Source organism: Lipophrys pholis (genome assembly GCF_963383615.2).
Source record: "Lipophrys pholis genome assembly, chromosome: 13".
NCBI classification, from domain to species: domain Eukaryota; kingdom Metazoa; phylum Chordata; class Actinopteri; order Blenniiformes; family Blenniidae; genus Lipophrys; species Lipophrys pholis.
The window spans coordinates 1,183,009-1,207,914 of NC_137632.1; the positions used below are offsets into that span (position 1 = coordinate 1,183,009).

At 40.2% G+C, this 24,906-nt stretch overlaps 1 protein-coding gene across 1 annotated transcript in view; it reads left to right on the forward strand.

Moving 5' to 3' along the window:
* The first annotated feature begins 6,272 nt into the window (after positions 1–6,272).
* The window catches only part of neb (nebulin), a 96,595-nt gene continuing 77,961 nt past the window's right edge, over positions 6,273–24,906 (forward strand). Inside the window, exons 1-14 of the mRNA XM_080478777.1 lie at positions 6,273–6,507; positions 6,602–6,689; positions 16,174–16,230; positions 16,933–17,040; positions 17,713–17,820; positions 18,710–18,814; positions 18,890–18,994; positions 19,428–19,532; positions 20,679–20,783; positions 21,352–21,456; positions 21,559–21,666; positions 22,048–22,164; positions 24,575–24,676; positions 24,763–24,870. Coding sequence (XP_080334903.1) covers positions 6,395–6,507; positions 6,602–6,689; positions 16,174–16,230; positions 16,933–17,040; positions 17,713–17,820; positions 18,710–18,814; positions 18,890–18,994; positions 19,428–19,532; positions 20,679–20,783; positions 21,352–21,456; positions 21,559–21,666; positions 22,048–22,164; positions 24,575–24,676; positions 24,763–24,870 — 1,434 coding nt within the window. The 5' untranslated portion in view covers positions 6,273–6,394. The remainder of the gene's footprint in view (positions 6,508–6,601; positions 6,690–16,173; positions 16,231–16,932; positions 17,041–17,712; positions 17,821–18,709; positions 18,815–18,889; positions 18,995–19,427; positions 19,533–20,678; positions 20,784–21,351; positions 21,457–21,558; positions 21,667–22,047; positions 22,165–24,574; positions 24,677–24,762; positions 24,871–24,906) is intronic.

The following is a 24,906-nucleotide window of genomic DNA, read 5'->3' on the forward strand; positions in this document are numbered from 1 at the left end:
ATTATCGTTTGCTTCTTGACAAGCCTAAACTCCAGTAACGGGTCAATATAAGTTGTTATAGGATCTAAATATAGTTGCTAAATATCCCCAAAACGTTTTCATCACTAAAGCTTCAATCTTCACATTCAGCGTGCGAGTTTGACTTCTGGCTCCCAAATAAAACCTCTATTAGGTCAACTGTGTAAAAGTAAAGAAACACATTCCTGAATGCGAAAAAAGAAATGTTTGTATTAAAAAAAATGAATGTTGACACCCCCCCCCCCCCCCCCCCCCAATAAAAAAAGACACTGCTCACCAGTCAAAGGCTGCTTGTAATTCATAAAATGGTCACTTAATGTAACATTTACAGATTTTTACTGTCCCAATATTGAGTTTGGGGTCTTGTAAGACATTTGACAGCAATGTCTTTATTCAGACGTGGACAACTAGGACACATGTGGTTCCTCAATTCTCTTTCTTTGTGTCCGACAGGCCAATTTCCCCAAATCAATACTTTGTTTCTAAAGATTATGAGAAGAACGAAATCATTATAAAACATTCAGACATCAATTCAGATCACACTATTTGTAATTCTACTATTTTATCAACAGTTTCGTGAAGCCAGGAGCCAAATAGCTGACATGTGGTTGAAGATAAGTGGGACTCCATCTGGAATTAGCTCCAGCCCCACATAGTTGGGCTGTTCAGCTTTAAAACATGAGGGCTGGGGGCTTATTGCCTCTAAAGGTTGTGTAAAACGGCTTTATTTGCATCTCAGCTTAAAAAGATTGACCAATATTAACGATGGGCTGACAATGATTTTGTTGGAGCAGGTCAATCAAATCTTTATCATGCCCTCCCTTCAAGTCACTCAGAGTACACATAGTACATAGTACATATTACAGCTGCTTCACCAGCAGATTGTAGGAATACAGTACGTGTATTTTAACATTTCTGATAAACAGAGCTGTCGCTTCTCACACATTGATACTACGACTCACACGTCACAATTTATTCAGTCCAAGTATTAATTGTTATGGTTGAAATTCACAGTTCCAATGTTTGCACATAAAAATGTGTAAATTTAAGTGCATTTGATTATGAACTTCAGGTTAAGAATTATTTTCCATGTTCTAGTCAAAGACATTTTGTTTGTGCATTAATGAAGACAATGAAATGATTGATGATCCAAAGTAGAAAGAAATGCAGTAACCACACACTATGGTGCTCAGATTCATGTTGGCCGGCTCACAAACTGCACCCTGACTAGAACTGTTTTTTAATAAATCATGACAAACTATAATTGTATACTCACCTTCCAGCAGAAGTAGAACTGTATGTCCTTGAGTTTATTTTGGGTATTGTGTCAGGGTTGTGTCTGATGCTTTAATCACAACAAAGATTTGTTTGGAGTACTGTGTCAACGTGGCGAACATATCAGATAAAAAGGCAGGCATGTAACTACCAAAGATCTATATTTATATAGGGACAATTCTGTGTCATCAATCTGTTCACATTTATATTCTGGATTGATTTGCAGTGGGAGTGGATTCCCCAAAAAACATTGCAGATTATTTTTTATCTCTCGTTTAATCAGTACTGCTTTGAGACGTCACTTGTTTTCCATTAAGCTCAACAGGTTAAGGTCAATGGGTGCTTTCTTTTGAAAAACCTCCCTGATTGCAAACAACTAACATCCCTTTCCTGTAAAGTCACTGTCTGAATGTGTAATTGGTTTAATTTTAGGCCTCTTCCCTCATTAGAATTCAGACATTCTCAGGTGTTGTTGGGGTTGAATTCTCAGTTGGCAGCAGTGATGTTGTGCTTGTCTTTCCTGCAGCTGTTGTGTTCTGGGCTCGCTGGTCATCACTCATTTGGTCCAGTGACTAAGCATCATGTCGCCCCTTCCTCCCTTCCTGTTTCCCTCTGACACTGAAAAGTGTTTGTCTGTTAAAACCATCAAAACTGTTCAGAAATCCTGCATATATGAATCTGAGTGACAAACTGAATTGCTCCATTCTAATTTTAGTTTGCATTTTTCCTGCAGAGGTGGCAGGTATTTTTCTGTTATCACAACAAGGCTAAAGTTGATCTCCCAGGTGTCTGTACTGCAGTCTGTACTGCAGTATTTCTTTATTGAAGAGTTTGTTTTCTCTTTACTCCCTACATTTTAAGATAAATATATATACTTTCTACTCTTTCCGTTCCTCAAATTGGCTTATTCCTTGTTTTAACCTCCATGGGGATGATTCAGATAATTTCAAAATGATCAAGTTTAAAAAAACACTTAGTATTATAGTCATACTAGTTACAGTGTGTTAGCACATAAGCATATTTCTGTGTTTATTGTTTCCAACACCAAAAAAGGTTCAACATAAGAACACATTGTGGATCAATAAAGTTTTCTTTTTCAAACTTTTGTACTGTTGAACTGATACTTGAATAGTTAAATACATTAATATTTCAATATATTATAATACAATAGATTTATATCTACAGTATGATACTCAATATGTAATATAGTTGAATTGGCATTTTTCCCAATCTGTACTTCTACTTAAGTGAAAGAATGTGAGTACTTTTATTAAGGAGAGCGAGAGAGATGGTGCTTCCATCCAGAGGAACTATATAACCTACCACAGAGGTAGAGGCACATCAGTTCTACACAATGTTCTTTCTTAGCTGACTCATCACTCTTCTAAATACACTACAAAAAAATAAATAACTCATAAATCTACAATCAGTTTGAACCAGGCTGCATTCAAATATTGAGCCAAACATGGCATCTAAGTGATAAAATATACACTCTATAACTGATATCTATATAGAGGATTTACCTCTGCTTCATCTCTTAACATTAGAACTCAAAAACCTGTTGACAGACTTTGATCAAATGTGACAAACTAATAGATAATCTGTGGAAGAAGGAAGACATTTGTTTAGGGAGAGATACAGATTATATTCTGTAGCCTTGATTCAGAAGGAAACTTAAATGTATGAAAGTTTAGTAGAATATGGAAAGTATGACTGAATTTGGAAGCTGCACGGTCGCCTCAAACGTCCAGCCTCAAACTTCCAGCCTCAAACTTCCAGCCTCAAACGTCCAGCCTCAAACGTCCAGCCTCAAACGTCCGGGCTTCACAACCTTTCTGAGGCTTCATGTTCTCCCTGTGCCTGCCTGGATTTCCTCCGGAGGTGTGAGTGTTTGTGAGGTTGTGTGCTTCTCTGTGTTTCCTGTGATGGACGGGTGACCTATTGTTCTCACCCTGAGGTGAATAAAGTAATATAGAAGATGGAAGCATATTAAAAATGTATTAAGTGCTCCTGTCAACACAGTGTGTGACAAAGTGCTTTGACAGGCAGGGTCGTTTTCTCATGCTTAGTTTTCTGATACCAGACACATTGAGATTTTAGGGATTTGATCAAGACGTGTACAAACAACAAACAAACCTTTTATGTAAAATTAAGTGTGCGAATGAATCTAGTTATATTTTTAGAGGCTCAATTCCCTTTTTCAAGATGAGTTCATGCCATCAGATTTTTTCCTTATGCAGAACATTATTTCATGTGACAATTCCAAACTGTAAAAACCACAAAACTAAGCTTGGTTTTTATATTGAAATACTGGAAAATCCAGAAAGAGCAATGTTGGAATGGAGAATTCAAGATGGAAAACTGCCACTGCATTATACTGCTGCAACACTCAGAAGTTGATTTGATAAGAAGGAATATCCAAAAAGATTAGACATTATTACTTTGTTTGTTTGTAAAAATAAATCGTAATAAAATGATCGTAAAAAAACGAAGCGATTCAATACAATACAGAACAAAAGTTTCCAAAGTCCTGAATGAAACAGAGCAGAAAGAAAATTATCCAGAGTTATCATTTGTCATTAAATATTAAAAGCAAATGACATATTAAAAACAAAAATGCATGAATAGACAGAGCCAATAAATTTAGACTGAAAAACAGAGCAAAAAGTGAGAGTAATGCAAATCTGAATTCAGCAGGACATCATCATCTAACAGGTACAAGATCACATGAATACAAGAGTATAGATATCTTTAGGAGTCTTTAAAAGCAGTCATTTCTTCTGGCAGACTGTTCCTAAGTCAAGAAGTTGTGATAGAAAAATGTATAACTTTTTGAAGATTCCCACCTGAGGAGCTGAGCACACGCTCTGAAGAGCTGCAGCTCTACACACACATTCAAAAGCACACCTACAGACAATTTCAAAGTCACTCCTTAAGCTCAAATGCACCTTTTTGCGCTGCGGTGGAAATCGGAGAGAAGCCACCCAGAACACCCTGGTAGCCTGAACTCCACCTGAGGATATTCCTGCTTTAGGGGAGAGTGCGTCGCAGTCCAGCACGCTGTGGTGGCATGGCGGGCCTTTCTCTCAACCAAAGTTGACAATGCAACCCAAAACAGGAACTGTGTTTCGCTGTGCTTTTTGAGGTAAAAAAACCAAACTTCAATCTATTCACTTGATATTTGAACTGCCTGATGTCTTTAGTCAAGAAACAAATCTAGTCAAATGCTTTTTATTGACTAGGATTTTGAAAGTGGCCGTTTAAGCTCTTACAATAAAAAATGTGAGAAAGTAGCTTAAAGACACAAGACTGTTTCATGTCATTCAGCCATATTTGTATTTTGTTAAAAAGCGAGCGGCTGCCATTGAGTCAGATGCTTTAGAGGTCTATACTGGCAAAATGCTTTTCTATTGTAAATTCAAGTGCAGGTTTAAGGAAATGAGCCGAGACGACAGTAAAGCTACTTCTGTGAAAACAAAATGGGAAAATGTACAGATCGTGATAGATGATTAGAAACTTTACAGAATAATGCAGAGTTCATTAGATGTCATGTGAGATGTCTCATGTCAAATGTCCTTGATCTTCATTTGTCATGACTTGCCTGCTCTGACTCATTGTTTGTTTACAGACTTGCTCTTAATCCAAAGCTCAGCTGAGATTTATCAAACTTATCACTTATGTAAAATGCAGAGCAGCTGTTCATTCGAGCCTATCACTGGTTTGTTGTCCCGTCTCACAGGCCTTCTCTTGAGCGCTGACCTGATTCATACCCAAACGGAGCCGTGCAGCTCGGGGTCAGCTGACGGATGACCTCAACAGATCCGGCGCTTACAGTTACGCTGCACCTTGAGCTAGCCTTCCCCCTTCAGACTCATTGTTACTGAAGAAAGAGACATTTTCTGAACTTTCACACAGAAACTGTTGCAGGGGTCGACGTCACACTGGCCACAGAGCCGTCGGCACTGGGTGCTGCTGTTTTAGTTTAGACTGGGTATTTCAGACCGCCGCACTCGTGCCCCATTGCCTTCCTCATAACTGTACCGCTGATGCTTTAGTCTCAACAGGTGCTCTTTTCTGAAAGGATCACATAGGTATATTTAGATTTTGTAACCTGAGAGCGCTGGCCTGTGATTGGCTGCCTCAGCCACATGATAACCTGGGTAGAAACCTCAGCTGTGTGCTGTCGCCCAGCGTTTCTCTGGAGGGAGCTGGGGAGGCTTTGGCGGCTTGGGAGACCATTAAACTTTATCATAACTGGTAAGAAAAGGAAAGGCTAGAAACTGAGAAATGTCCCTGTGTTCTACCCCCTGCATGGCTTTCCCTTTGGCTTGGACTTCCATCATTTCCATCGGCTGCTACTGTCTGGATCCAGGAGGAGGAATGACTGAGGAATAAGGAGTGTGAAGGCTCTGCTGCACACTGAAGGAGTAACCGAACCAATCAGAACTGCAAAACTCAAGCAAGATCAAGCACTGGCCACCACTGGATGTATCTGACTCAGCGCTTTGTCCTCTCGCTAACATCTCAGCGCCTGTCTGGCTGTTTGGTCCTTCTACCTCAACTGCTCTGCTCATGTTTCCTTTGTGGTTTACTGATAAAAATTATGTTTTATGCAAAAAAGAGAGGGCAATCAAGCGCTTAAAAAGGTAGTTAGTATGCCATCCTATATTTAACCTGCAGCCTCAGAAGGCATTGCAGCTCCATCTGCTAAACACAGTCAACCAATCAGGCAGTGGCATTGGCTTACATGTCAAATATCTGAGGCGCTGTTAGGCAGCTGTCGCCAACCTTCAGCCAGGAGGCACCCACCGTGCTTTGAGCTGTTTTGTGGCATGTGAGGGAGGAGGGGTGGCCGTCATACATTCAAAAGCAGGGGCCTATTATAATGCTCTCACTCTCACCTTCCTGTGGAGTTGTCAATTTATAGTTTTGTGAGACTTTAGTGGATGGCAATTGCAGCTTCCTTACTGTACGGAAACACAGCGAGAATCTCTGGCTGGTATGACAAGCAATGCCTTGGTGTTTTAAGCATCCAGCTTGTAGTTCATGTTTAATTGTGTATATTTAAATAAGGTGAGCGGGTTCAGTGGGGTATGTCTGGATGCGTCCTAAAATATCCCTGGGGCAGTTGTTCTTGGATCTCTCGTCTAAGCCCCTCCATCTGCAGTGTAAAACGGAGAGCTGGGTGCTGCTCACAGACCACGCAGAACAGTTGTAGGCCTTATCGAACCGTGTAGACAAGCTGGATTATTGCTCATTTCAACTATATATAATGAACACTCGCAAATGTAATCTGTCTTTTGTGTAGAGCTTCTAAAAACTGTCCAGAAATGACGGAGATTATCGAAGAATATGAAGTGGAGGAGGAGGAGGAGGAGGAAGAGATTTATGACGAGGTAAGTGGACATCTCTTCACTTCTTGTTGTGAGTACTTTCAAACCAATTATATTATAATACTGTTTTTCGGACTAGAGGTACAGTTTCATCCCATTCAGTAGATCCACTGGTTCCACATGTCCAGTGTGGAACCAGTGGATGGTTCCAGTACCTATGAATAGGTACTTTAGTGACGGTTCCCCTTTCCAGTCAGCAGTTCATGGAATTGGCCATCCATGACTGCCGGTAGATCCTCTTTCAGAAAGACTCCCTGTGACAGAAAGACTCCCTGTGACGGCTTTCAGGCCCCAAATTGCTTTAACAGTCAACAGTCAATCAAACTTCAACGTACCGATTGGATTACCCCTTTGCAGATACTTGCAAAATGTAAAAAATGGCCTGTGGTGACGTAATCATTACACAAGTCCCAGATATATACACTGCCATAGAGGTAAGATTAATCTTGGTGGAAAGATTAATGAAAACTTCTGTACCATATCTGTAAAACTGATTCAATTGAAATTAATTAAGCCAACCTCAATAGCAGACATTTTATTGAACTTACTTTCATAACATGTCTTTTTTCAAAGCACTCTAAGATAAATAAAGTTTTAAAAGCTGCACTATGGTAATTTGATTCCAACCAAATTTACAATCAAGGCAGGAATTTTGTCTGTTCAAGAAAAAAACTTTTGGCTTCAAAGATGCAGAAGAAAAACATTTGAAGATGAATTCAAAATGTGGTTGTGCTTTATAGCCAAGACGATTACCTGGGGAAAGTGTTACATATGACCAAAATTACAGACACTTTATACTACTTAATTCCAGTAATTTGAGTATTTGTAATCTGCTATTTCCACCCCTGATATAATCTGTATGACTACTTATCTAACCTGTCAGTCTATTCACTCACACTGATGTGATGATGCAAAACCTTCCACGCTAAATTTTTGTGTAAAGGTTGACTTACATAGAATTTGGAGGTGTGCCAGTTGGAAACATCAGTATTTTTTTTTTTTTGCTAGAGAAAAATCTGTAAAGATTCTTCATATGTCTGAAATTTCTTGTATTTTAGTGAAAACTTGAGGCTGTATTTGCATTGTTGTGTAATTATTGCCTTATAGAAGCTCTCTATGTCAGTGTCTGATGGAAGAGTGAAAGCAGAAGGCTCAAACTTAATCCCATATTTCCTGGTGAAATAGGATTAAATTCAGCCTTGTATTTGCTTACAGTTTACTTAACGTTGCTGATATTTGTTATAGGGGAGTTTGAATGATCGTTTCCAGCTATCACAAAAATACAAAATCATAAAAATGCTCTTTCTTTTTGTCATGAAACTCCCTTATAACATATCAATGGTTTCACACAGCTTAACTGCAAAGATATCGATCATTTGGGAGGCGGGACAGATTTAAATTTACAGACTCGATACACTCTGATTTCACTAGTACTTTCATCTATACTGTGGAGAAAAGTTGCATTATTTTCAATGAGAAGTAAGATGGCTTGTTATTTAATCTACAGAATGGGGAGAAACATAGGGACTATCAACAGTTATACATTCATGACCATATGAATATAGAGAAAGGCTCTTTTCAGACTATTTGTAGTCACCAGGCTTTGAATTTAGGTTAATATTATAGCAACTTACACTAAAAATAAGTTGTTCCTCTTTACTTAAAAGATGACTTATCTTCTCGGGTCAGTAGGAGGTGGAGTGAAGACTTCCCTGGCTGGCATGTAGACAAATTTAGAAATTGACTTCTACAGCAGAGAGAGAGAGAGAGAGAGAGAGAGAGAGAGAGAGAGAGAGAGAGAGAGAGAGAGAGAGAGAGAGAGAGAGGAGAGAGAGAGAGAGAGAGAGAGAGAGAGAGAGAGAGAGAGAGAGAGAGAGGAGAGAGAGAGAGAGAGAGAGAGAGAGAGAGAGAGAGAGAGAGAGAGAGAGAGAGAGAGAGAGAGAGAGAGAGAGAGAGAGAGAGAGAGAGAGAGAGAGAGAGAGAGAGAGAGAGAGAGAGAGAGAGAGAGAGAGAGAGAGAGAGAGAGAGAGGAGAGAGAGAGAGAGAGACGAGAGAGAGAGAGAGGAGAGAGAGAGAGAGAGAGAGAGAGAGAGAGAGGAGAGAGAGAGAGTGAGAGAGAGAGAGATTCTGATAGTTTCGAGCTTGTTAACATTACAGCACTGGAAATCAGCTTGTGGGAGGTGAATGCATGTAGAATGGGCAGCAGCAGGGATGTGTAGTTCGTGGTGATGTTAGTGTGATGAGTGTTAGAATCACACCTATGGTTCTCTCCTGTCTGATAGATTCAGATACTGAAGCCTCTTACAAATGTTGATCAGAATGATTGAGATGTTCTTTCTGTCAGCTCTGGTTAAACTCAAGAATAATGAGATATGTCTCATGAGAAATATGGCAAGTAACTGAATCAAAAGTAGTATTTAAATGAACCTGATATCTTCTCAATGTTAGAGTCATTTAGTAAAACAATAATTCCAGGTATTAATAATTAGTTCAAATGTGGTCAAAATTACCTTTCAAGTCAATAATGTCTTACTTTCAGGAGTTGGTTCAGAATGGGAATGTGAGCCTCTTTAGGTTCGTAATCTTCCAGCTAATGTTCATTTTAATCTTTTATAGTTCTTTTTAAGACAGGGAAAGAGCGTTTCAGACAAGTGACATTCATCACAAGTGAATGTTAAACAGTTACCCTATCATACAATACAGGAGTTTTATTGTTTCTCCATGTGGTTTTATTTCAACACAATCATTTTCAAGTATCTGTTAAATTAGGATTATTTTGTCCTAAAAAAAGGAAAATCTTACATAACAGTGTTGTAAAATATTCCAATAGTTTAGATTTGCCAGATTTATATGCCCATATTATAAATAATATAACAAAAATGGATTGAAATATCACACTTGATGTGTAATAAATGTTAAAGAGTAAAAGTAAATGTCTGAATTGTTTTACTAGAAAAGGCTATTTTAATCTTACAGACATGGCTCATCCAAACAATCAAACCTACCATGCTGGAAAACACGTCTTGATGAGTGTTATTCCAGTTGATGAAAATTTAATTTACATTTGTCTGTGCAAGGCAAAGAAATTTAGAAATCCATGAAAATTATTGTAAAGGAACATTACAATTATAAATCATGAGATTGTGATACGATGTGAAACAGTGAGATGAAGCAAGAACACATTTGATACAGTGTGATAAAATAAAATACAATATGATGTGACTCAATACATTAAATTAAAGTTGGTTACATTATGAAATGACACAGTACAATATGATACAGTAAAACAATAGTACCATACAATATTGCATGATGCAATATAACATAAGGAGACGATACAATACGAAACAATAAGAAGAATTGATGCAATATGATAACATGATATAGAATACAATACAACATGGAATGATATGATACAGTTAATTACTACAAGTCATGATAACATACCACAATGATACAAAACGATAAGATATAACATGATAAGACACTATAAGGTAAAGTATAACATGATAAGATATGATACAATGAGATAAAGAAGAGGATAAATTAGAATGAGGTAGAATAGGACACAATACAATACATTATGTATACACTATGTTTTCATTGTTTTTTATAAATTTAGTATTACAGCTGAGGCTGCATCACGAGTACAAAAAGAGAACCACCATCCTGCTAAAAGTAAAAGCAACATTACATAAATTGTATTGATAGACCAAAAATAAACCAAAGGAACAGCCTTCCATTAAAATGCTTTGGATGATTAACATATAAGCTATTACCATCCATCTCCAGGTCTGAACCTCTCCCAGCTGCTACAGTTTTCCAAACCACAGTCTATTGCTTCTATAAAGAATACATTCAAACCAACAGAGTGATCAGGACAAAAAAACAAGTGACATATAATGGTTTATTTTGAGTATTGGATGAAGGCAAAAGCCCAGAGCCTTTTTCAAAACTACCTGCATGGACAGATTATCTCCGAGGAAAGTGAGAAAACATGTTTTTGAGATTTGGTTGAACTGATCTTTTATGCCCACGGGATCTCAGTGCGAACAGACGTGGAATCATAAAGCTGTCCAAACAGGTTGTTTGCTGTTTGTGTGCTGTAGCAACTGATAACAGCAACAGTGGTGCGTGAAGCGATGAATAAGAATAGATTTATTGTGATATGAGTGCCTGGCGTTGACAGATTTGGGCTGAGGATCAACGATTTAGACGGGCCCCTGTAATCAAAGGTGTATTGGGGGGGCGCTAGTGGGATGCATATGGAGGAGACGTGTTTTCCTTCAGCTCCTCGCGGCACACAGGATTTTATTCATTAAAACTGCTTTCTTTACTCTGCCGAAGAGCGGTCTGTTATTCTACTGCACAGCCCAGAAGTGGACAATGAGCATGTCTGGTCGATCTACAGCCCGTGGAAGGGGAGCAAGTCGGCAGCTAGCTGAAGTTGCTACTAGCCGCCCAGACCACGCTGACGTCGCAAATCCAGGCTCTTCCCTCACAGAGAAGGAGGAGGATGAGATTCCACTTATTTGGCAGAAAATGTCAAACAAGCTGCTACAATCTATTAACGAGCGGTTCGACACGTTTCAACAGAGTCTTCAAAGTCTCATATCCGCCCAGAGAGCGCTAACTGAAAGGCTGACGACCACCGAAAACGTGACCGCGGACCACGAACAGCGGCTCCAGGCTATGGAGGCCTCGGTCACAGAGCTGCAGCAGCTTCGTGCCAAGCTTTCGGACTTGGAGGGGAGATCCCGGCGTAACAACATTAAGCTAGTGGGCATCCCAGAGGGTGAGGAGGAAGGGAGACCGAGTGATTTAGTCTCCACCTTGATTACCAACTTTAGCAAGCCGCTAACCATGGACAGAGCGCACCGCACGCTGCAGCCCGGACCACCGGACGGCTCCAAACCACGCACCATTATCCCACAAGAGAAAGAGCGGGTTCTTCAGCTCGGGAGGCAGCGCTCACTGGAATATGGCGGACACAGAGTTTTCAATTTCCCGACGACACCGCGGAGGTTATGGAGCAACGGCGAAGCTTCGGCGAGGTGCTGCAACGGCTGAGAGGGAAGGAGAAGCGTCACTTACTGCGCTTCCCCACCAAGCTCCACATACACACCAAGAGCAGGAGAAGATATTCAGCCACCCGGTGGACGCCCACAAGTGTGTCGATAAAAATGTGTAAAACGCAGTGAGAAAGAAAGAGTTCAGCTTTTTACTGCGCGAACTCCATTCATAGCAGTGTGTGTGTGTGTGTGTTTGCTCTGTGGTAGCTCGTGACTCTCGAGGTGAACAGGGGTAACTCTGCTTCGTTTGGGGAAGCATTGTGTTGGGGGGGGGGGGTCATGTGTTCGTTGATAGTCACATACTCTGTTCTTTGTTTTCCGTCGGCTTTTGCACATTTGAAATCACTGAAATCTGACATTATATTCATGCAGGAGACACATGTAATATCAACCCAGCACAGAAACCTTAGAGCCAACTGGATCTCACAGGTTCATCTCTCACCTTTTACATCCAAAGCCAGAGGAGTTGCTATTCTTTTCAGAAAGACCTTTTCGCTTTCTTTCACCTGTACCTGACCCAAATGGTGGGTTTATAATTGTAACTGGGCATATCAGTTCACTCCCCATCATACTGGGAAATATTTATGGTCCTAACATAAACGATCCGGCTTTCTTGATTCCAGATGATGACTTAAATCATTTATTGATTGGGGGTGATTTTAATTGCTATTTGGAGCCGTACTTAGACAGGCTGTCTTCTTCTGCCCCCCCACCTAGTATTCATTCTGTACAAACTCTTAATAATTTGATGAAATCTAAAAGCATAATAGATATCTGGAGACTTAATCTGATCGTAAATACTCATACTGTTCTCATGTGCATAAATCATACACACGGACAGACTGTTTATTAGTCGATTCCAGACTAATCTGTAATGTTGATCATACCAAGAATCACAACATAATAAGATCACAGCCCAGTCAGTCTCAATCTCCGTTTATCTCTCCCTAATCGAGCTTATCGTTGGCATTTTAACCCATCCTCGCTTACAGACCAGTAATTCAAGGAACACATCACTCTGCACATCTGGCAGTTCCTGGAGACCAATGACAGTGGTAAGGTGAGGGACTCAACACTATGGGAGACCCTCATAGCGTACATCAGAGGACAAATTATTTCTTATGACGCAACACAGAAAAGGATTAAGAGAAGTAGGTTGGAAAAGATTGAGAAAGAACTACCAGCTGCAGAACTGGCCTACAGAAACCCTCTTCTCCAGTCAGACTACAATAATATTCCTAAATTAGAATATGAATACAACAACATTTTGGGTGAGCAGGTCAGCAATCTTCTACTAAAACTAAGGCAGAGGCATTTTGAGTTTAGTGATAAGCCACATACTTTACTGGCTCGACAGTTGAAAGGAGAACAGGCTAAACGAGACATTTATAAAATCAAATCAAAATCCGGTCAGACATTAACAGACTTAAAGGAAATCAATAACCGATTCAGAGAATTTTACTCTGATATCTATACCTCGAAATCAACAGCTACACATGAAGACATTAATCAGTTTCTTGACTCTCTTGATTTGCCACCACTTGATGCAGTTTTTCAGGAGAGCCTGGACTCAGACTTTTCCTTATCTGAGGTACGAGAAGCAATCCAATCATTTCCCGCTGGAAAGGCGGCAGGAACTGATGGATTCGGGCCAGAATTCTACAGAGTCTCCCAAGATGTTTTTGCACCAATATTGCTAAGAATGATTCATGATGCATTCAGAAGCAAGAAGCTCCCATCTTCTCTTAGTGAAGCAAATATTTGTGTTTCATTAAAAAAAGATAATGATGAAACAGAGCCTGGCAGCTATAGACCCATTGCTCTACTTAATTATGATCTTAAAACAATAACCAAAGTACTGGCCAACAGGCTCGTAAGGCCCATCACAACTGTTATCCATTCATACAAACTGGATTGATCCAAGGAAGACACTCCTTTGGTAATGTTCGCAAAATTCTTAATGTTCTTTATGCGGAATATGGCAAAGGGGAAAAACCTGCTATATTATCTCTCGATGCCCATAAATCATGTGACATGATTGAATGGCCTTATCTATTTTTTTACACTTCAAAAGTTTGGCTTCGGTGACAAATTCATGGAATGGATTAAAATATTATATACTGACCCACAATCCTTTATATTAACAAATGGAGATAAATCCAGCTCATTTCCTCTGCTGTGTGTTGCTCGCCAGGGGGACCCATTGTCTCCTCTGCTTTTTAATATCGCATTAGAACCTTTGGCAATTGGTATCAGGAAACCCCCAGATATTAAAGGCATCAGGCTCGGTGGTGTGGAGACAAGTTTGGCTCTATATGCGGACGACCTTCTGCTCTGTTTAGCAGATCCAACAGTCTCTGTCCCAATTTTATTGAATTATATAAATTCCTTTGGTAAAATTTCTGGCTACGTTATAAATTGGGGAAAAAGTGAATTCAAGCCACTATGGAGTCAATTCCCAGACACTTTTCTGAAACATTTACCTTTCAAAGTGGTGACGGACTGTTTTACCTATCTTGGATTAAAATGAACAAAGAATCCGAAGCATCTGTTTAAATGTATTTTTATAGAGGCAGTTAAAAAACTTAAGGCCAACATTGAAGCCTGGAAGACGCTGCCCTTATCAATGACTGGACGGGTTAATGATATCAAAATGGTGAGTCTACCAAGGTTTTTAAATCTTTTACAAAACCTGCCCCTAGTTTTAAATGTTTCTTTCTTTAGGGAGCTGGATTCCATAATTCTACCATTAATGTGGGGCTATAAATCTCATAGAATAGCTCAGGCTCACATACACAAACCCCTAAACAAAGGAGGTCCTGGGCTACCTATCTTAAAACATTATCATTGGGCGGCTCCCTCCAGGGTCTCTACTGGACCTGCAGAGAGACAGGAACTACTGACAGCCCTTCATGGCTCCAGTTAGAAGCCTTTGCTGCTAAAAGCTCTTCATTATCTGCTCTCTTGTTTTCCAGTCCTGCCTCGGTAGATACGTCAATTCAGAAACATTTTACATTAAAGAATTCCATACAAATATTAAACCAGAGAAAAACTGCTTGCCGGAGCCTTAGTATTTCTGGTTATGCTCCCATCTGTCAAAACAATCAGTTCTAACCTAGAACATTCAGATGCAGTGTTCACAGTCTGGAGAGGGAGTGGCAATAAAACTTTTTGGGACTTGTACATTAATGGCCAGTTTGCCTCATTTCTGCAGTTAAACGCTAAATTTAATATCCTCAAGTCACACTTTTATTGTTACCTTCAGGTTAGACACTGTGTTAAAGACAATTGTCCACATAATGAGTCCTCACCTGCCATTCAGCCTTTGATTGAGAATCTCCTGCTCTCTCCAGATTCCAACCAACTGGTAACAAATTTTGTAAATGGTTTTTCAAGTCCAGTGTCCTCAGAACAAATCAGGGAAGCATGGGCCAAAGATCTGAATTCAGAGGTAACAGCAGAGCTCTGGGAGGAGGCGATGTCCCGGATTCATTGCTGTTAAATTAATTCACGGTACAAAGTAATCCATAGACTGCATTACTCAAAAACAAAACTGAATTGTTTCTTTCCATCGGTGCCTTTGATATGTAACAAATACACCCCAGCTGAAGGATCACTGGCACATCTTTTCTGGTTTGGTCCTACACTACAACATTTTTGGACTGAGATCTTCAAGTGGCTCTCGAAAGCTGAGTCCAGGGACCCAATCACTCGCTTGCGATCTTCCGTTGCTCAACAGGAACTTTTGACATGTCACAGGACTTACAAGCTGCTATGCATTTGGCAATGCTTGTCGCTAAGAAACTCATTCTTCTGTCTTGGAAATCTACACACCCACCCTGTTTCAAACAATGGCTCCAGGAGATGGTGTCTGTTATACAGATGGAAAGGCTGCGCCTGGATAAAACTAGGATGGATAACAAACTTTTTTTGAGAATCTGGGGCCCTTTCCTGGCTCAGTGTAGTATTACTCCACCCACGTAGACAGTTGTCATATCTGGGTGTGAACATGTGGGCTTTACTCTGCTTCTAGAATTTCTTATTGTCACGAGATCTCCAAAGACCAGTGTTAAGTTAGATTGTAAAAACATTGTATTGTATCACATTGTGACGTTCTTGTTTGTGTTCTGTTATCAATATAAATGGAAAATGAAAATAAAGTATTGGAAAAAAATATCAAAGGTGTTTTGTCACCATTAAGTCATTCTATCTCTTTTTCCACTTTGTCGAAGGAAAACGTGTTTTCCTTAATGCACTTTGATGCAGCTTCTAATGTAACGCAGGGAAATGTCTCAGTAGGATAATGCCAACCAGAGCTGTAGGAAAAATCACCCTCAATCCAAAATTACTCTGCTGTTTCTCCCATAACTTGTTCTGGAAGTTTTGCAAATGCAGAATTTGTCCTATACTTGTAGTATGTTGAGGAGATTACAACGACGACTGTCACTGAGCACAGCACTCAGGGCTCGCAGGTAAAGCACCTCCTCCAAAGGCACAACTCCAGCAGGGCGGCAGTCTTTTCGTCTCTGTGTCTGCATGTCTGTATGGATCATGTGTTTTCATGCCAGCCTGTTCAAAGTCAGCAGTCCAATTAGGAATCGGTTACAACGCCACACAAAGTTAATGTGAAGAAATCCCTTGGTTCCGAGCACGAAATGGCTTCTTGTCAGTTCTTTGGTTCTTTATCGACCGTCAGATCTGCTCTCTAACCCTTTGTGTATGTGTGTTGCTAATTGGGCATGCAGTGCAATAGACGTACATATATTCTAGGTGTTCACTGACTAATCTGCCTCTGCTGGTCTGAGATGTGTCCGTCCTTCAGTCGCCCTTCATCCAACATGATTTCAGCCCATAATCTCCTTATTCTGACTCACTTCCACGTTGAATTAAGTAGTGCTGAATAAATCTTGACTTCTCTTCTAGAAGGTGAGTAAATAACGTAATGAGTGTACAGCTTGACACTGACAATGACAAATCATTATTTCATAAACGCATTTGCATTGTGGTTAAAGTTGCTTGAGACGATCTGTGCCCTAAAGGATTACTGAGCTCGTTCACCTTGCAGTGGTAGATTCCCCTCATGGCCAACATGTTTCCTCCAATCCAACTTCCTTGGTTGGTTCCTTTATTGGATGATTAATTAGATTTCCCCATTTCTTTCTGCTCTGGCTCAGTCTGGCTTGCCCACCCGGAAAGTCAGAAAGAAGATCAAGGTGGATACTTCCAAGTTCATGACTCCATACCTGGCCCACAGCCAGAAGATGCTGGAGCAGTTCAGCCACGTAAGTAACAAGCTCCAGGTTTAAAATCAAATCTTACCTCTGCTTTCTTTTTGTTTTCTACAGCAGTGGTTCCTCCCTAGATGTGTTTTCATGGAACCAACAAACAATCATCTTCTATCTATTGCCTACAACTTTTACCAACTACATTCATGGTTTTACATCACAGTGTATTTCATCGATTTACATTTTCCTTCATTATATTCGTATCATTTATTTCTTACAACACCTACAGTAGACTATATTGAAAACAAGTGGTTCCCTGCCTTGTTAAGGTGAAGGGACCGCCCAACGTGTTGCCAAAGCATCAGAATAAAGCCGAAAGCTGCTGGACACGTCCATTTTCACCAACCGAGCTGAACCGAAATCAAGAACGTGTCTGATATGTGTGCGTCCTATTATAACAGCGCTTTGTGTAGCCTCCAAATCTCTGACACTCTTTATGGAGGCTTGAAAATCACTTCTATAAGCTAACCTAAACGTTCCCTTTTTGATTTTGTATGGTTGTTCCCACTTTCTCTTGTTTACAATACTTGTAAAATATCCAGTATTCCTATTATCTTGTATGAAAGTGCTATGGAATTCTAATGTAGTCTCTATGGAAGTGTTACATTTTTTCTTATAGCCAGAGAAATCTTTGATCCAAATAAAAACATGTGTCTTTCTCCTTGGCAGAACAAGTACCGTCAGGCTTATGACGTATCCAGGGGGAAGCCTCCTGCAATCATCACTGACACCCCAGAAATGATCCGTATCAAGAAGGCCCAGGAGCAGCTCAGTGAGGTAACGTATTCAGGACTGTGCTCACAGTTTCTCCCCGTGTGAAAAAATAATGTATGCTAAAATTTTTAAAAGGTCTCAATAGATGAATCCGAATGAATGTGAAGAATAGGTTGAAATGTAGCTCAGTTCGTTCAAAATGATTTAATAATTACATTAATTACGTACTATTACTAATTAACGCAGGCTCATTCACACCACTGAGTCTCATCTTGTCAGACTCGGCAGCTATCTGGACCAATGACGCGTCATAGTACCAGCCCAGTGCGGCTTCAGGAAGACACGGCAGTATTTCACTGAACAACGCCACACAAAACAATGACCACCATAAAACATCATATCAACACGTCAGTCACGGGGTTCCCCAGGGATCCCTCTTAGGGCCACTTCTCTTCATTTTATACATGAGTGACTTTCCCTTTACTACACAAGATTTTACCAATGACATCAATGAAAAACCAAAAACTCATGAACAGCAAGCGCACTCACTACAAATAGCAAGCGTACGAATGTATAAACTGTCTCTGAATGTCAGCAAAATTAATTATGTCACATTTGGACCATTTATTAATTATTTTTTAATAAAGAGCAAATCTGTCCTAAAATAAATACACACAGTATTGTAGGAGTCTCATAGACACATTTCTCAATTCTAAATATCATATTGATTATCTAACAAAAAATCTCTAAATCTGCCGCTTTGTTTCTTTACGCTTATGCTTTTTCTCAGTCACTTGAGAAAAAAAAACTTCTCTTGAGCCTCATGTATGCATGCTCCTGCAACATCATCTGGGGTAACACATTTCAAAAGCCAGATTCTCTCAAAGAAACTCATATCCAATGTGATGATGTGTGAATAAACTAACTGCAATCATTTGTGTGTCATTTCCAGGTTAAATACCGCATGGAGGGCAACAAAGCTCGGACAACCAGCTTGTACGATGGCCAGGCCAAAGAGGTCACCCACGTCAAGCATGTGTCTGACCTGATCAGCAAGGTAAGTCACCCAAAATCATACCAACATATGAAGGTGAAAGATTTGGATGTAACTCTGACTGTTTGTCTCCTGTAGGTTCTGTACAAACAGAAGTGGGAGGAGACTAAGGACAAATACCTGCTGCCACCTGATGCCCCTGAGCTGGTTCTCGCTGTGAAGAATGCTGCTAACTACAGCAAAGTAAGTCCAATTCTCCACCGACAGGCTCTGAAGTTTATATCCAACCTGAAGACTGACTCCCACAAACCTCACCCAGTGGCTGGCTGCAACCTCACCCCCCCCATGCCCACATGTGCTTTGTCTTAGAGATATGTTGTAATCTGTGTCGATGCTTTAAATGTGCTGAGGTAGTTTTTTTCCTAATTACACACTGTGCTCCCTGATAGAGCAGTTTGGAATCTGCTTTTTCTTCTCCTCTCCTCACCTCTTCTCCGCTCTCTTTTCCCCAAGCTTAAAAGACATTCTGTTGTACTTGTTGCAATGACAATAAAATTGATTGAAATTGAAATGAAAGTTGTCATAATATAAACTCAAAGCTGTGTTTTACGATGAAATATGAAGACCATCTGATGAAATGTTTTTCATGCATGGAGTAACTTCATACTCTGTCCAGAAACTGTATACGGAGGTGTGGGACGAAGAGAAGACCATGTTCTACCCTTACAGCGACAGTCCTGAGCTGCGCAGGGTGGCCAAGGCTCAGGAGGTCCTCAGTGATGTAAGCTCACTTCACTTTTATTACCCATCACTTAATGATTTGTATCGCATTGCCCAGATGTGAAGATTTTAATTGAATTACAAACCAATTCTTTGTCAACTATATCAGGTGTTTTTATCTTTAATTGTAGGAATCAACAGATTGTAGGATCAACACCTTGTGTGAAGATCCAAACACAAACATTGGCATCTAGCATCTTCAATCTCTTCTAAAATGATTTAATACAGTAGATTCTGATCAGCCATAATATTAAGATCACTGACAGGTGAAATGAATGACACTCTTTCTTTATCATGGCACTTATATTTGGCAGCAAGAGAACATTTTGTGATCATAGTTGATGGATGAGCAGCAGCGAAAATGAAATTTGAGCAAATTATGGTGAGTCAGACCGTTTTGAGACCTGCAGCTTTTGTGGTGTGTTCTATCCTGCAGTGGGTAGTATCTATCAAAAGTAGTCAAACGGAGGAAAAGCAGTGACGGGTGATGGGTAGCTGAGGCTCATTGGTGCAAGTGGGGGGTGGAATTCATCCCATGTGAGCCAACCCAACAGACAATCTTCTGCTGGTCCTGATAGAAAGCTGGCATAAGACCCACTTACAGCACATTTTGTTTTGTACGGGCCTGCAGAGCTACACAGCTGACCGCTCTACTTCAGACAATTCCAACAGTTGGCAAGCGAGCTTTAGAACTGGACCACAGAGCAATGTAAGTGAATGGCTGACCCAGCAAATAGCCCCAGGATGCATTACAGGAAGAAGGTAAGCCAGCAGAGGCAGTATGATGCTTTGGACAATGCTCCTCTGGCAAACCATGGGTCCTTCAGTCCCTGTGGCAGTTACTGAGACAGGTAGTAGGTTGTAGACTACAAATCAGCATCAGACAGTTGGGATAGCAACTGTTGTCTCCTTTATATATCGATTTTCTGACCGTCAACATGTATGTTTGTGTGTCCTTAGTCTGACTGTCATTCTTAAGGTCACTGTGTCCCCTCCTTTTCTTTATTCAGTTGTCCTTCATCTTTGTTTGTTTCACATTTCTTGTGAAATCTCTAGTTAATCTAGTCAGAGTCTGACTGTCAGCTTGTCCCTTTGAATTACAAACACACAGACAACATGCCCATTCCTGCTGTGTGTGCCACCACAGGTTACCTACAAGAAAGGTCACAATGAGCGCAAGGCCAAGTACACCTCTTTGGCGGATCCTCCAGAGGTGGAGCTCGCCAGGAGAGTGGACAACCAGCGCAGTGACGTACGTAAAAACAATTCAACACTTGGCTGAACCATGAGTTCATGGTGTACTTACCTCCAGTAATCTGTACTCATACATTAGTCAGATAGTTAAATGTACAAGATGTATTGTCACAGGAGAGCCATTGTCCCAACAGCAATACCTTTGTGTAATGACTCACTCCTGGATAGACGTGAATTCTAAAGCCTTTCAACATTATAGTCAACCTGCTTAAGTTGATGTCAAAAACTTTCACTCAGGACTTTCCATTACAATGAAAGATGGGAACAGGAGAGTACTAAACACCAAGGAGACTGAAGATAATTGTTCAATAGAGGCTTGGTGCACGGACACCAAGCAGCCCTGAGCCACTGTTAGGGACAACTGTCCAGCTGTCCTCTCTGATATTAGTGACCAAATCAAGCTGGACCGAGGGAAGGCGCGAACAGGCTCAGATTGCAGGAATTCCAGATTTCATAAAATATGAAATATATTGTTTTTGAATGCTAAATCATTAACAGAACCGATATTGATCTTTTCGTAAGCAGAAAAATGGCATCTAATACTAATTTCCACTTGATCCCCACAGCTGAAGTACAAGAAGGACTACAATGAAAATGTAAAGGGTCAGTGGTGTGAAACTCCCTACTTCGACGTGGCCACTGCCAGAGTGGCGATGGAAAACCTCAGCCAAGTACGAGCTCGCTGAGTGTCGACAACAGATGAGAAAAATATAGAAATAAATGCATCGTTTGGTCAATTTTCTGTGTTTAACTGTTTTGTATTCTTCTTTCAGAGGAAATACACACAAGCGTTTGAGAATCTAAAAGACCAAATTTATTTCATGCAAACGGACACACCCGTTTATGAAACGAACAAGAAGGCTCGTATTGCTGCCAGTGAGGTAAGCCCGCAAACACACACCGACACAAAGGCATCAGAGTGTTTTTATAGGTCCTGTCTCATGGGGAAGACACGACAGGGAGGTGACCCCAGTGTCAGAGTGGTGTACGAGTCCACCTCTCTGACGCAGACACACACTTTATTGTGCCCACACTGCGTGACTGACAGATCTACATTTGGTTCACTGTCACTGTGCAATTCAGTGTGTAGCGACACTGGTGAGCAGTGGCAGTTTACCAGGCTGTGAGAAGAGGATTTTCAGTTCCTCATACATTTAATTCCTCCACCCACACCTTAACTCATCGCAGCAGAAAACCACACTTAAAAAATCATGTGAATATTTCATCTGCTTTGACTCACCCTGGTTTGTTTTCTGCTTCAGGTCCAATACAAGAAGGAATATGAAAAGAACAAAGCCCAGTGTGACTACAACACGCTCCCCGCCACAGAGAACCCCCTCCTGACGCAGCTGCGATATGCTGGCACCATCCTCAGTGATGTAAGTTTATGAAACGCTCTTTTTCTTAATGATTAAAAAGACAAAGAACGTTGAACATCTCGTATTTCGAAAAAACTATTTTAACACTTAACTGGGCAAGAGACGACATGAATTCACCTCAGTTTATTTCTTGCCATGGTGAGCTGTGCAAACTACACAAGTGAGCTAGAAACTATTGATGTTCAGTAACAAACTTCATAATCACACCATTAATAGTGAAGCAGCAGTTTTCAGAGTGGGAGGATGAGTGTCCTTCTTCACATAGCATGAACCAACTTGTACCCCTGGAATTCTCTTCATGCTTTGTAGGACCTCATGTAATCAATTGTGTTTTTCACGTTGTAAGATATATATCTCCATGATATATATATGAAGTATTACTCTTCTCATGCTTGTGAGATACTTTGATACTTTGTCTGCAACTGTCTTATTGTATAGATTTGCACAAGAACTGATTTTTTAAAATATAAAATCTTATTGGGAAAAGGTGTCCCCCTCCCCCCGACCCACAGCAATGTGTGACCACGTGGCTATTGTGCAAAAAAACGGCAGGATTGATTGATTGATTCACAATCGATTGGTACTTTATTAATCCAGAGGGAAATTCAATTATTCAGCTTACATACAACAACAAAAAGACAAAACAGGCAGGTTAGTAAACAGATTAACATTAAAGATGAATATATACTGGGCCGTGCAAAATAAACAAAACACTTCTAATATTAAAACCTTTAAAAAGTAAAGGTGCATCGACATTCTACAATCACATTGGCTCAGTCCCAATGTGATCATGACTGCGATAGGTGACTGAACTCTTTCTATCAGAAGTTAACAAATGGAGTCAAGAAAAAAAACATTTTTATTGGTCGGTAGTGCCACACTTCTTCATCATTTCTCAATTTCTTAACCGTTTATTTCAAACTAGTGATCATAAATTGATGACAGCCACAGACTAGATGACTAAATAATATTCATATACACTGGCAGGTGTTGCTTTTGTAAGATTCTGGATTATTTTTAGCTTAAACACTGCGGTACTGTGGCCTTGTTTTTCTGCTGAAGCAGCCAATAAGATAATTGATCATAATGATATTAGCTCCATCTATATGGCACTCAAACCCATTGTTCTAGAATAGAAGCAAACTGGTGTGAAACACAAAGAGAGAACTATCATAAATAATGACAAAATCAGCAATCTATGAAAACAAAATGATAAAAGTTAGTTTTAATTAGAGAGTTAAAAGAGAGACTTTGCCTGCTTCCCGGGCTGTGAGTTCCACAGCTAAATGTTTCTTCACACTGAGTGATGAGTTGGGATTGTGGCCCAGTTAAAACAGGCAGTCTGGCCAAGAAGTAATAAACTGAAGCTTTATCCATGTGATACAATGAAACCATCTTTGATACCTCACCGTAAATATAAAACAAGAGAAAAATTAAATATGGAATTTAATTTTGGCTTTTAAAAAAATAGCAGACCACAGGATAGTAGTACTGAATAGTGCATGGGATGCACCAACATGAGTACGTATGTAGGCTTTATCTACAAGCCACTGAAAAGTAAATCAGTGGAAACTAAAGCTAAAATTCATCAAATATGTCTGCTTATAGACATTCATTCTGGACTTGTTAGACTATTTAGAAATGGGAAATTTCAACAGTCAAGTGTTGTCAAAAAATAAACACCTTTAAATGTTACTTAAGTGTTTTAAAAATGTGATGGAACATGTGAAACAGACGATATTGTATTTTACACCCTGTCCATCCATCCATCTTCTATTCCAGTTCAGGGTCCGGTCCCAGCCCACTGTGGGCGGGGACAGGGTCCACCTGGACAGGTCTCCACTCTGTCATAGGGCAAACAACCACACACACTCATATTCACACCTCGGGGCAATTTAGCATCACCAATTGACCTCGCATGCATGTTTTTGGACTGTGGGAGGAAAGTGGAGCACCCGGAGGAAACCCTGGCACACATGGGGAGAACATGCAAACCCCATCCAGAAAGGAGCTGGGTCAGACTTGAACCCGCGACCTTCTCGCTGTGAGGCGAGAGCACTAACCACTGCACACCCTATGATTAAAGAAATCTCTAAATAGACTATAAGTGTCATTGGATTTATTCAAAAAGCATTGACAGTCACGTTGTTTCTTTAAAATCACCAAATCACCTCTAGTGTCCTGCAGAAAATGTGTTTTCAACAGAAAAGTGATGTTCATTAATTATTAACTTATATTAATTAGTTTTAAAGTAATAAGGACTTCCCCATTTGGTGTATTTCCCTGAGCATCCTATACAAGGCAGATTTAAATATTCTTTGCAGGTCTAATCAGGCTCTGGATAGGTAGGATTTTTGTGTCTTTCCAGCGCATCGCTGTTTTGTCATGCTATTTGTTTTCCCTGTTTCAGAAAGTTTATAAGGCAAACTACGAGAAGTCTCGGGGCTTCAGCATCAACTACTGCGACACGCCCAAGTTTCAGATGGACTCCGTTCTCAAGCAGTTCACCGATGTACGAAAATCCAGAAAGCTGGAATCCCCTTCTGTTTCCATCTCCCCACACATTGTCTTGGTGTTAATATACATGTGTTGTGACAGGCACATTACAAAGATAAGTATGACAGTGAGGTGAAGGGCCACTACATCGGCAGCTATGAAGACCTCTACATGCTTCATTGCCAGAAAGTTGAGGAAATGAAAAACGAGGTGAAGTGTGGATTTTAATTTTCTCTCTTTGAATAA